At 42.1% G+C, this 13044-nt stretch overlaps 1 protein-coding gene across 1 annotated transcript in view; it reads right to left on the bottom strand.

Moving 5' to 3' along the window:
- Positions 1–6932: 6932 nt before the first annotated feature.
- NR2C1 (nuclear receptor subfamily 2 group C member 1) overlaps positions 6933–13044 on the bottom strand; it is a 72140-nt gene continuing 66028 nt past the window's right edge. Inside the window, 3 exon segments of the mRNA XM_040344118.1 lie at positions 6933–8052; positions 9342–9447; positions 12561–12698. Of these exon segments, the coding sequence (XP_040200052.1) occupies positions 7878–8052; positions 9342–9447; positions 12561–12698 (419 nt within the window). The 3' untranslated portion in view covers positions 6933–7877.

The raw sequence follows: 13044 nt of genomic DNA, 5'->3' as shown, positions 1-13044 counted from the left end.
GCTCTGCAGGGGGGGCGCACAGGCAGCGCATGCTTGGGAGAACGTACATGGACGCCCTCCTGGAAATTTAGGCCCGCGCTGTAGCTGTCTTTCGGCTATAGCATGGACACGAAGAGGTTAAAACATTTACATTTCTAGCCTTGATTGTATGTCTTGGCTGGCAATTTAGGCCCGCGCTGTAGCTGTCTTTCGGCTATAGCATGGACACGAAGAGGTTAAAACATTTACATTTCTAGCCTTGATTGTATGTCTTGGCTCAGTTAGAGAGGAAGGTTGACAGAAGCTTTACAGTGCTGAAGTTCACAGGCTACCACAAATAGAGAGCAAATGAGCACGTGTAAAGCAGGGTGAGACTTTAAACAGTATAGGCACTTATTTTTAACGTTTTACATAGCAAAAGGGGCCAGCCTGAAGTAATCGATCAGGACCTAATTTTTTGACTAAAGTTTCACTAGGGAAAACGTGTGGGAATTTGTGTGGTACTCTTGATACTTCCGTTGTATCTTAGGACCTGCAAGGTATACACAGAACCTTATTTTTGTCGGTCTTTGAGCTATGCACCACCTCCTCCTGGAGTTTCCTCGCTGTTTGGAGAAAGTATGTGCAAAGAAGAAAACACTAAGGCCGCGTACACACGGTCGTTCCAAACAGATGAGAATGGTCCGACGGGCCATTTCCATCGGTTCACCGCTGAAGTGGCCTGATGGTCTGATGTGCGTACACACCATCGTTCCCAAAAACGATCGGGTCAGAACGCGGTGACGTCAAACACACGACGTGCTGAATAAAACTAAGTTCAATGCTTCCAAGCATGCGTCGACTTGATTCTGAGCATGCGCAGGTTTTGAACCGATGCTTTCTGTACTAACCATCGGTTTGGACCGATCGGGCAGCGGGCCATCGGTTCGATTTTAAAGCATGTTTTAAAATTTTGGACCGAAGGACAACAGACCGATGGGCCATACACACGGTCGGTTTGGACCGATAAAACTGAACCTCGGCCCATTCTCATCGGTTTTGTCCGACCGTGTGTACGCGGCCTAACAGGCTATTAAAGTGCATAAACAAACAGTGCAAAATAAAAAATATAGTCCAGGAAAGGACAAACATGGGAGTTTTATTCTATCATAAAAAGATACATTTTTTTTCTTAAAAAATACAACCAAAATAGAATTTACAATTTCCATTAAGAAGCAAGACAATTTACAGCAACTGTTATTCCTTTACAGTAACACACATATAAACAGAGATCCTTCTGCTTGTAAATGGAATGAGTGACTACCATTTAAAAGTATGAGGCTGCCACTTCTGACTTGTTTTTAAAGATGTCGATTGCTGGGGTGTGTTTCTTATCCTTGGTACACTACCTAGCGAGTCATTTGACTAGGAACAAGAGTGTATAATTGCAGTTCAGACTCCTCCTATTGCATGCTCGTTCCAGGTGAGGGTCTCACTAGGTAGTAAAGCTGAGAGTAAGGTGATCCTGTACCATAAAAAGACAAGTCAGCAAAGCCAGCTATCCTATTTCTATTCAAATTGCTTTACTTTGTGTTAGTGGCCCAGATTCAAGAAGCGGTTGCGCGGCGCAAGGGCTTACTTGCTCCGGTGTAACGAGTGCTCCTGATTCAGGAACCTCGTTACACCGACTGCAGCCTAGGATATGACAGACATAAGCCTCCTTATGCCTTCATATCTCAGGCTGCATTCTTGCGTTGGCCGCTAGGGGGCGCGACCATTGTGATCGGCGTATAGTATGCAAATTGCATACTACCACCGATTCACAAAAGTTGCGCGGGCCCTGCGCACGCAAGGTACGGAGTTTCCGTACGGCGACTTTAGCGCAAGGTTGCTCCTGCTATAGCAGGGGCAACCAATGCTAAAGTATAGCTGCGCTTCCCGCTCGTGAAATTTTAATTTCACGTCGTTTACGTAAGTGATTCGTGAATGGCGCTGGACGCCATTCACGTTCACTTAGAAGCAAATGACGTCCTTGCGACGTCATTTGCCGCAATGCACGTCGGGAAAGTTTCCCAACGGAGCATGCGCTGTTCGCTCGGCGCGGGAGCGCGCCTAATTTAAATGATTCCCGCCCCCGGCGGGATCATTTACATTAGGCAGCCTTACGCCCGGCTATTTAGCATATCGCCCGCGCAATTTACGGAGCTACTGCTCCGTGAATCGCGGGCATTTCAAAATATTTGCGTGGGCGCAGAGCAAAACTCGTTGCCCTGTGCCCACGCAAATATTGCACGGATCTACCTGAATCTGGGCCAGTGTGTTTTAAAGGTTCAGGTTGTGAGGAGAGCTCATGTAACAAAGATCCTAAGGACTTTAACAGGAAAGGGTTTCATATGAACCTGGTTAACATGCCCGATTGCTTCTCTCAGCACTGGACCTTTTTTTGGTAGTAGATGGTGAAAAAACAGATTTACAACCCCCAACAAACAAGGTAGCATTTTTGTACTTAATGATCTTTCAAGGAGGTTTTTGAATTTAGCGGTGAACTTATTACCATACCACAATTCTACTAAAAGCAATCAAAAGAGTAAAATGGAAATATAAGAAGCCTAAAGGCTTTTTTAGATACTAGGACCACATTAATACAATGTACTGATATGAGGGCAGGTGAACAAAGGGTTTGAAATATAGCATTTTTTCCCTAAACATATAAACTGTTGTACTTTACGAACATTTAGAGGCTATGTTAATCTACTAACATACACATACCCATTTATAAAGTACCGGTTAAATGTATTTACGGACTACAGAGTGCTTTACAGACTTATGCATTTTCCTCTAACATGGCTGATCAGGAGTGAGATATGGTCCCTAACAGAATTTACTTGCTAAATTAAAAGTAATAGATCTTTCGATTTTTAGACAGGCAGCATGAACAGTTTAAATGGGACACCCAGTAACTATATAGAGCTCTACCCCTCCTTCAGTAGCAGAGAAAACATTTCATCTCAGAAAATGGGTAAAAAAAAAAAAAATCTTCTCTTTGATGACACACAACACAGATCTATATAGGCTTCATACAATCCATCTAAACTGTAAGCTGCTGTTGGTACCATAATGATATGGCGTGCGGTTTGTGGCGCATAATAGGTCCTTTAATACAAGTGAATCAACATTTCAGTCATCTAAGGTGATGTAAGACATACTGTCATCTATTAAAAAAAAGCCTATTAACTACCTGCTTAGCTACATTTGCTCAGCATACATTTAAAATATGCTCTTCCCTGCCACACCGGTATATCTGAGAAAGGTACACTTTCAGAAAAACTGAATCCAGCAAATGCGTGACAAAATTAGACACACATTGTGGTGGATTTAATAAAGCCAAATAGACTGGGCTCTTTGCAAGTGCAGTTGCGCTAATTTTTCCCAGAGCTTAGTGAATGTGGTGAAGCTCTGATGACTCCAATCATCCAGTCATGTGCAAGCAGAAAATGCTGTTTTTTTTCCCTTGAACCGGATTGTGTGTTCTTTACAAAGTCAAGTTTTAACGCAATCGATATGCTCTGGGGAAATGAGTGCAACTGCACTTGCAAAGTGCACAATCAATTTTCATTTAGCAAATCAACACCACTGATTGTAAATCAGAATGTCATATAGAGAAGTATAAGCCACTGTTTTTTCTTTATTTGCAGCGCCTGTGCCTGCAATCCTGGGCAGCAAACAGACAGCGTTGCAAGGGTCTGTGACAGAGTTACCATTGCAGACGAGAAAGATTTTTATCAAAACACATGCATTAATTAAAGCGGAACCTTACCCAAAAGGTGTCCCAGAAGACTGTGGGATCATTCACAATGCACAGCACGGCTTGCGCTTGCACAGTGGGCAGCCAGCTGTGAAACCACAAGCTGTCACAACCAGGTGCCCACGGTTAAGATGCTGGCGCGGGGACTATCCTGCGCCCCCTTAGGTTGAGCATAGCACTGGATCCTGCCTGGGACAGTTAAGTGTCTGTTTATTTAAAGTCAGCAGCTACAGTTTTGTAGCTGCTGACTTAGAATTATCAGAAAAACAACAGGAGTTCCTCTTTATTAAGTGGTTAGGGTCAGGTTTTATATTGGTGCCATGCTACTTTAGGTCAACGGAGGCAGGAATTTATAAATTAAACGCCACTATAGTAGCAACTCTTTCTCACTTACTGCTCCTTTTACTATTTCGGTATGTGTAGCCTTTTTAGATGCATACGGAATAAAAAACAAATGCACACAGTGCATCCGGAATGTATTCACAGCACTTGACTTTTTCCTCATTTTGTTATGTTACAGCCTTATTCTAAAATGGATTAAATTCATTATTTTCCTCAAAATTCTACAAACAATACCCCATAATGACAACGTGAAAAAAGTTTGTTTGAAATCTTTGCAAATTTATTAAAAACAAAATCACATGTACATAAGTATCCACAGCCTTTGCTCAATACTTTGTTGAAGCACCTTTGGCACCAATTACAACCTCAAGTCTTTTTGAGTAGGATGCTACAAGCTTGGCATACCTATTTGAGGGCAGTTTCTCTGGGCTCTAGCTGGGCCACTCAAGGACAAATTTACAGAGTTGTCCCTAAGCCACTCCTTTGTTATCTTGGCTGTGTGTTTAGGGTCATTGTCCTGTTGGAAGATGAACCCCAGAGTGATTTGGAGCAGGTTTTAATCAAGGATGTCTCTGTACATTGCTGCATTCACCTCTCCCCTCAATGCTTACTAGTCTCCCAGTTACTGCCTCTGAAAAACATCCCTGCAGCATGATTCTGCCACCACCATGCTTCACTGTAGGGATGGTATTGGGGTTGATGAGTTTGGTTTCCCCCAGACATGACACTTGCCATTCAGGTCAGAGTTCAATCTTTGTTTGATCAGACCAGAGAATTGTGTTTCTCATGGTCTGAGTATCCTTCAGGTGCCTTTTGGCAAACTCCAGTCGAGCCGTCATGTGCCTTTTACTGAGGAGTGGCTTCCGTCTGGCCACTCTACTCTACAGGCTTAATTGGCGGAGTGCTGCAGAGATGGTTGTTCTTCTGGAAGGTTCTCCTCTCCCCACAGAGAAACCCGGGTTCTTGATCACCTCCCTGACTAATGGCATTATCCGATCGTGCAGTTTGGCTGGGCGGCCCACTCAAGGAAGAGTTCTGGTGGTTCCAAACTTCTTCTGTTAATAGATGATGGAGGCCACTGTGCTCATCGGGACCTTCAATGCTGCAGAAATGTTTCTGTACCCTTCCCCAGATCCGTGCCTCAATACAATCATGTCTGAGGTCTACAGACAATTCCATGGACTTCATGGCTTGGTTTGTGCTCTGACATGCACGGTTAACTGTGGGACCTTCTATAGACAGGTGTGTGTCTTTCCAAATCATGTCCAATCAACTGAATTTACCACAGGTGGACTCCAATCAAGATTTAGAAAAATCTCAAGGATGATCAGTGGAAACAGGATGGACCTGAGCTCAATTTTGAGTGTCATGGCAAAGGCTGTAAATACTTGTGTATATGCCATTAGTTTTTTTGGGGGGGGTTTTATTTTTAATAAATGCGCAAAGATTTTAAACAAAATTTTGAGGAAAATATTTAATTTAATCCATTTTGGAATACGGCTGTAATATAACAAAATGTGTAAAAAGTGAAGTGCTGTGAATACTTTCTAGATGCACTATAAAGTTTCAAAATGCTTCTCTAACATTGCCCTTAAAGGAACACCGAGGTTGCTGAGCCTGTTCTGCAGTGCTTGTTTGGCTGTATCTGACTTCATTACTTTCTCATTCACTCAGCTGGATCATGCATCCAGCAAGTGGCAGTTAATAACTCAAAGTAGATTTGCATGACACTCGGCCAAGCAGCATTTTCAGGAGAAAAACAGCAGCCCGCATAATTTCTCTAAGCAGACCATTATCTTAAGCAAACCTCCTTGACATATGTGGAATGATATAAACAAACTATTAAAAAGTGAATCTGTCAGCCACACTTCAAGGCATCTAGATAAGTGTGCCTCAGTGGCCATTTAGGGCACTCTTGTTGAACAGGCAAAGGCAATTGACAAGGGTTAGAGACACAATGCCTCTAGAGACAAAGTGAAATTGTTTTCAAAGAGCTGCACAAATGAGTTCAGGCAAACAATGTACATAATAGGCAACTTGGGTTGTCTGCTCTTAGTCTGATATCACGCATTGGTTTGCCAGCAGCAGAATCACTCACAAAAGGCTTCCACTTACCTTTATAGAATTGCTCTCTCACTGACCCAAAATCCTGCTAAATCTTCCTCTTCAGAAGTGGCATCTCGCTAGTCCAGCCAACGAGGGAGCCTCTATTAAAATAGGTTAGTGGTGAGTTAAAGCGGAGTTCCACCCAAAAGTGGAACTTGCGCTTATTCGATTCCTCCCTCCGATGGGAGGAGGGGGGCACCTGTCCCCACTTCCGAGAGACTGGGCCGTGGCGAATTACGCCAGCAGCTCGGTTCCCCTTCTGCTGGTAAAAGAGTGCAGCGCGATTTTCGCATGGGCAGTAGGAGCCCGGCCGTGAAGCCGAAAGGCTACATTGCTGGGTTCCCTTAACCACAATGGTGGCAGCAGCACTTGACCAGCCGATGGAAACATCAACTGCGGTGCAGACATTGCTGGACTCCAGGACAGGCAAGTGTCCTAATATTAAAAGTCAGTAAAAACAGTATGTGTAGCTGCTGACTTTTAACTTTTAAAGGGGTGGGCGGAACTCCACTTTAAGGATCGCGTCACTAGCAAGTTTTTGGCAGTGACAGGATTACTTGTGCAACAATAACTTTTACAATTTTTTAATTATCTACAGGTTTAGTCTAACCAACATCCTAAAAGTCCAAATCATTACTACTGCAGGAAGCAATGGAGTCCTCATGGGCTGATTCCCTGTTAAGCCCCAGCATAGTAGTCTGCAACATAATAAAAGCATAACTACTATACGGAATACTTTAATCATGGTTAAAGAATTGCTTGAAGGATCATACAGAATATAAGAAACATTTCACTATCACAGCTGCATATTGTGAATAAAAAGAAAACATCAAAGCAAACAGTAAATAAACCTAAAAGCATAAAGTGCTAGCAGCTAGGAAACATACATATACAAAGGTTTATTTATTACAGAAAACTATTATCTGCATTCTCTGCTCTGCATTAAAGAACAATTGTATTTGGACCCTTCGTGGGTTGACCATATTTACAAAATGTATTTTTTGTTATGCTTTGAAAAAAGTATCCTGGATCATTTCTCTCATCAGTATCCTTAGTAAATGTTTACTATTATTATGTTACACAATTTAAACTTTTACCTTTATAAGTAATAGCACAACATGATTGAAAAAAAAAAAAAAAAAGCATTTTTATTCCATGCAGGAATGAGGAGACATCCTCTGAATTCTAGTTCATTGCTTTTAAGTTAGTGCTGTGATTCTTATAGAATACATACAATAATTCTAATAACTTTAAAAGGTGTGTTGCTTAGAATATCCAAACAAAGTCATAAAGTAACTATAAAATTGTTTTGCCTGTCCTTTGCTCTAACTTAGTGAGAATGCAGGCAAGGCACACAACATCCGACTGAGAAAAAAAATGATTGTTTATCTAGATCAATAGCAATATGCCATGAGATAATACTATTTTGAAGTGACTGAATAAAAGCACAGTTTTAAATACATCTGAATGCACAGCCCTAGGCCATTCCATAATAATACAGACAAGTCTATATAATAATGAATATTTACACCATGCCAAAAGGCACTGTTAATGTAGATGAGCACTGAACGCTTAGACTAGCTCATTTTCCTTGTCTTGTCCATTCCCAGTGTTCTCGGTTAGGAATTAAGGTGAAAATGTTCTTTGTCTCCGCCTCCAATCTATGCTATGCAGAGAGACCAATAACCTGGGTGTTATAGTCAGTGGTTTCCATACGCAAAATATAAGGAATTATACTATCAATCTGAACATTCCCAATAAGTCCAGCGAAGAACAGTTCTTCCATAACTGCAGCACTCATCAGTCTTAGAGCTGGCAACCTGAGAAGCAGCCGTGACAACCTAAAATTAGAAAGATAATTTTCTGATTAAATATATAATCAAAGATATAAAGCATCTGCTTTAAGTACCAACAACAGGATGGCCCTGCTCCCAGGGAAGAAAGTGTCAACCAAAGAAATATTTGCTAACTGTAATGGATGTGGGGAATCATTCACATTTTTCTCATTTGATGACAATAAGTACTGCAATTACTTTCTCCATCTAAAACAGTGGTCTCCAAACTGAAGCCCGAGGGCCAGATGTGGCCCTTTGCTTGCCATTGTCTGGCCCTCGAGGCACTATTTCTCCCAACTAACACCAATGCTGAGGCACTAGTCCTCTCACTGATACCAATGATGGTCCACTGTTCCTGTCACTAATACCAATGATGGGACATTATTCCTCTTCCTACGGACCACATTTTTTAAATCCCACTAACCACCAAGCCTGAGACATTGTGAACTCCCAATTGACGCTGGGACATTTTCTACTCCCACTGGCCACAGTCCGGCCCTTCTAAATTCTGAAAGGCATGAAACTGGCTCTTTGTTTAGGAAGTTTGGAGACCCCAGATCAAGAACTTCACTATGGTAATCTCCTTTACATGCTGTGCCAGTAAGTGCTGAATGTACATGAACTTAGATGGGGCGAGATGCAACTTAGGAGTCATTTCAGTGCTTATTAAGTATCACTGAGAGTATAGAGTATAGTGTATAATCGATATGATGTGCTAACCGGTATGATGTGTAAATGGGCTTGGTGAATATTGGAGGTCACTTTAAATGGCATATAATTTCTTTAAAATTCTACCCCATAATTTCCTCAGTGTTGCCTGTAAACTAAAATACTTACCTTTATGCCCAGAGCCACCCAGCCTTTCCAAGAAGCATATTCCAGACAGGCTCTATGTCTAGTGCATACATGAGACTGCCCCATTTATTTCTAAGATTTGTCTTCAATAGTCAAGATAGCTAGGGACCAGCTGGGGCTTTTTCCTTGCAAAGTCTGTGTGGTGCTGGGCAGGGCCGCACAGTAAAGGGCTTGGGAGTAAAGATAAAAGGTGTGCATTTAATGTGCAGGCTACATTCAAAGGGGATGAACGATTTTTTGGTACAGGGGTAGGTGAAAAAGTAAAATGTTCCATGTAGTCTACAGAATAAAGGGTTATATTAAACAGGTAAAATAATTATATCAACTAGCACCTATCAAAAACTTAACAATCATCACTGTGAGTAGTTAATCATTTTTACTTGAGCTTTATTACTGCATTTTGCCTAAGGTTTAGCTGCAGTACTTATTTAAAAAATCACCTGTATGTATCATCCGGGTATGTCCTCGTTACATAGTCTTGGAATTCTGTGTAGGCCTTTTCCTGAAGCTTTTCAATGTGAGACACATTTTCCAATCCAGGATGATCTGTACAGTAAAACATAAGATTAAATACAGAAACTTAAAAAAGATTTTGCATTGAATCAAACATATTTGCTCACGATGTGTATGTCTGAAACTTCTCAAAGTTCTCAATTTACTAAAGGCAAATAGACTGTGCTGTTGCTCTCTCTCCAGAGCTTAGTAAATGATGCAAAGCTTCACTTTGCAAAGAATATCCAATCACATGCAAGGAAAATAAAAAAAACAGCATTTTTACTAGCACATGATTGGATGATAATAAAAAACAGCATTTTTACTAGCACATGATTGGATGATGGAAGTCAGCAGAGCTTCTGTTCATTTGCTAAGCTCTGAACCAACTGCTTTTGCAAAGTGCACAATTTGCCTTTGTAAATTAAAGATGACAGTACTCCCCTGCCTTCAAGGGATTTTCCCATCAGAAGAATGGCATCATCTTTGTTCAGACATTATACAGGGTCACTTCCTACTCCTGGACTAAGACACTAGCTAAAGGCTGAACTGCCTGCAACAGACTAATTACTGTATATTATCTCAGCCTAGGCACAGTCACTGGAACCCAAGGACTGATATCAGATCGGACTGCAGTCATACAAATCTAAAGCCCAACTCCAGTTACTCTTGCTGCAATACTTACCTTCCCTCAGACGTTGTCCCCTGCAGACTCACTGAAGTGTGGTCAAGTGCTGGTCAATTATTCTGGGTTCAATGAGCCCAGAATCTTTTCTACCCACTTCTTGTAATTCCAGGGCATTAAAAAGAGCCCCATATCATTAGGTCGCTCTGAACTCACAGGAGAACGCTGTGGCATTTAGATCTCACCCCCCAATGGAGAATGTGGTCCCATGGCATCACTTGACCAGACCAAGAACTGCTGGAAAAGAATAGGATTTATAATTTTTTTTTTTCAATAGGCATACAGACGGTGCCGCAAGGAGGGTAGGTGCAGCAAGTGGGGAAAGGAAGAAACTGGAGTTGGGCTTTAACCCTTTCGCTGCCAACTTATGCAGTGGGGGTTTTACACGTGTGTAAATCTGACAAGCTGTTGCGGCTGTACAGCTTCCTGATCTCTTCCACATATACCCATACATTTGCTGCCAAGTAGAGAGGTGGAAGACCAGCAAACGCCTGATAACGGATTTCCCCTACCTCATAAGAACCCAGAAGTGATGTGTATTACTTTCTTCCTGGGTTTGGCTGTCATTAGGGGTAGGACAGGTGAGAAGTCAAGGGTCTAAAAGGCACCTGATGTCTCAATAAAGAAGACCTGAAACAGCAAAAAATCTAATTGGTCACAAAACAGTTTAAGCCCAACCATGTAAAACGCACGACGGGGGCACCTAGGTACGAAAACGATTGCTGTACACATATTACACATTGCCATACACATCAAAGTGAAAGCAATAATGCTAGACCCATTATTAATGGTTAATGTTAAACTAACGACCTGTAGGGGCTTTTAAAGCGTCCCCTTTGTAAAACTTAGGGTATTCAAGTTTGTAGCAATTTTAGAGGCTCATCATGCTGGGTATCTACCATATTTATCGGCGTATACCAAGCACTTTTTTCCCATTAAAATAAGGGGGAAATCGTGGGTGCACGATATACGCCGATCCATGCGCTGTGTTTGAACGCCGCCACCGACATATACCGAGCGCAGTACACTCGGCCAGGCTCGGCTCGGTCACGCCCTGTGCCGCCTCCTAGCCTTTATGCGAGAGGAGCCGAGCGTGGCTGAGCGTGCCCGAGTGTACTGCGCTCGGTATATGTCGGCGGCGGCGTTCAAACACAGCGTGGGAAGCGGGGATCGGCTCAAAAACAGCGCGGGAGAAGAGGGGAGGACACCGCCGAGGCCGCAGACGGACGCCCGACCGGACAAGACACCGACGAGGGGCATTCAAACTGTAAGTATTTTCTTTTTTTCAGGAAATTTCCCTTCCAGGTTGGGGGTGCGCGCTATACGCCGGGGCGCGCTATACGAAGATAAATACAGTATTTACTCAGCACAATCTCATCTTTTCCACATTTTCCGCCCAAGGTACGTCTATGGACGTCCTTGAATTTGAGCAGGGATATCTGAATGATGCCTGCCGCTACAGGCATCATTCAGATATCTTCTTTTAGAGCCAGCGATTCCGTGCACCGTAAGAATTATCGTAGCGGCTGTTCTGCCGCTTGATCGTTTTTACAGGTGGCGAGAGGAGATGCCTCCAGTGCGTCTACCGACTCAACGTTGCGATCGGTGAGTCAGAGAACAGATCCGCTGGCCCCCGGATGCCTACCATAGAGATTTCTGGTGGACCAAATGGTCGCCGGAGTCTCTATGATCGTTTGGAGGCCAGGCGCGATGTTATGACATCACGCCCGGCTCCGTCTCAGCTGGGAAGCTGAGATTGTTTTTTATTATTATTATTTCAGGCTTCCCAGCCTAGAGGTGAGATATGGGGTCTTATTGACCCCATATCTCACTGTAAAGAGGATCTGTCATGCTTATTCCTATAACAAGGGATGTTTACATTCCTTGTAATAGGAATAAAAGTGATCAAATTACATTTTATTTTTTAAATTGTCAAAGTAAAAAATTTAAATGTTTTAATTAAAGTGCCCCTGTAACTCAAAACATGTAACCAGTAAAAAAATGTAAAGTGTCGCCCATGAGGATTTTTAGGTACTGAAGCTTGGCGCCATTCCACGAGCGTGTGAAATTTTGAAGGGTGACATGTTGGGTATCTAAAATCATCTTTCATATTATGCAAAACAAATTGGGCTAACTTTAATGTTTTTTATTTTAAACCATGAAACTGTCCCCCCCCCCCCCCCCCCAAAAAAACGTGTTTGAAAAATATACAGTGCGAGATAAAAAGTTGCAATGACCGCCATTGTATTCTCTAGGGTCTCTGCTAAAACAACATACATGTTTGGGGGTTCTATGTAATTTTCGAGCAAAAAAATATATAATTTTTACATGTAGGAGCAAAGTGCCAGAATTGGCCCGGATGGGAAGTGGTTAAATGTTTTTTTTTTTTTTTTTTTTATGTGTGTGCAAACAATGCAAAAACAACTCTGCCAAATGAAAGGAATAAACATTTACTTAAAACGTAAAAACAATAATTACTTACCAGGACTGAAGAGGACAATTGCTTTCATGTAGGCATATTCATAACCATCCAAATTTATCTTGACCATGCTATTGCAGAACTCCTGAAGTTTAAATATGTGGTCCATTACCAGCTTTAACTTGTCTCCAGACAGCTTATCTACCACAAAATACAGTGGGGTAGTGTTAATCCATTCATTTGCCACCAAGCCATATTCAACATTACTTGCGTATATTTTATCTACAACCATAGCTTGATGTGTATGAATGCTGTAACGGGAGGGCCGTGGGACCCAGAAGCTCTTACACAGATTGAGCCAGGAAATAAGGGACATGTGTTTGATTGTTTTAACATGGGTCTGTAATTCACAATATATTCAAGAATGTCTGCAAGACCTATTTACAGGTTGTTGATTCTGAACCCAACAGGTCAATGGGAAGAGTGACTCATTCAATGTGGGAACACAGACTGTTAAGGTGGTAATTAAGTCTGCTACTGTGATGTA

This window comes from Rana temporaria, chromosome 3 (assembly GCF_905171775.1).
Source record: "Rana temporaria chromosome 3, aRanTem1.1, whole genome shotgun sequence".
Taxonomy (NCBI): domain Eukaryota; kingdom Metazoa; phylum Chordata; class Amphibia; order Anura; family Ranidae; genus Rana; species Rana temporaria.
This window is presented reverse-complemented; position numbering and strand designations above follow the sequence as displayed.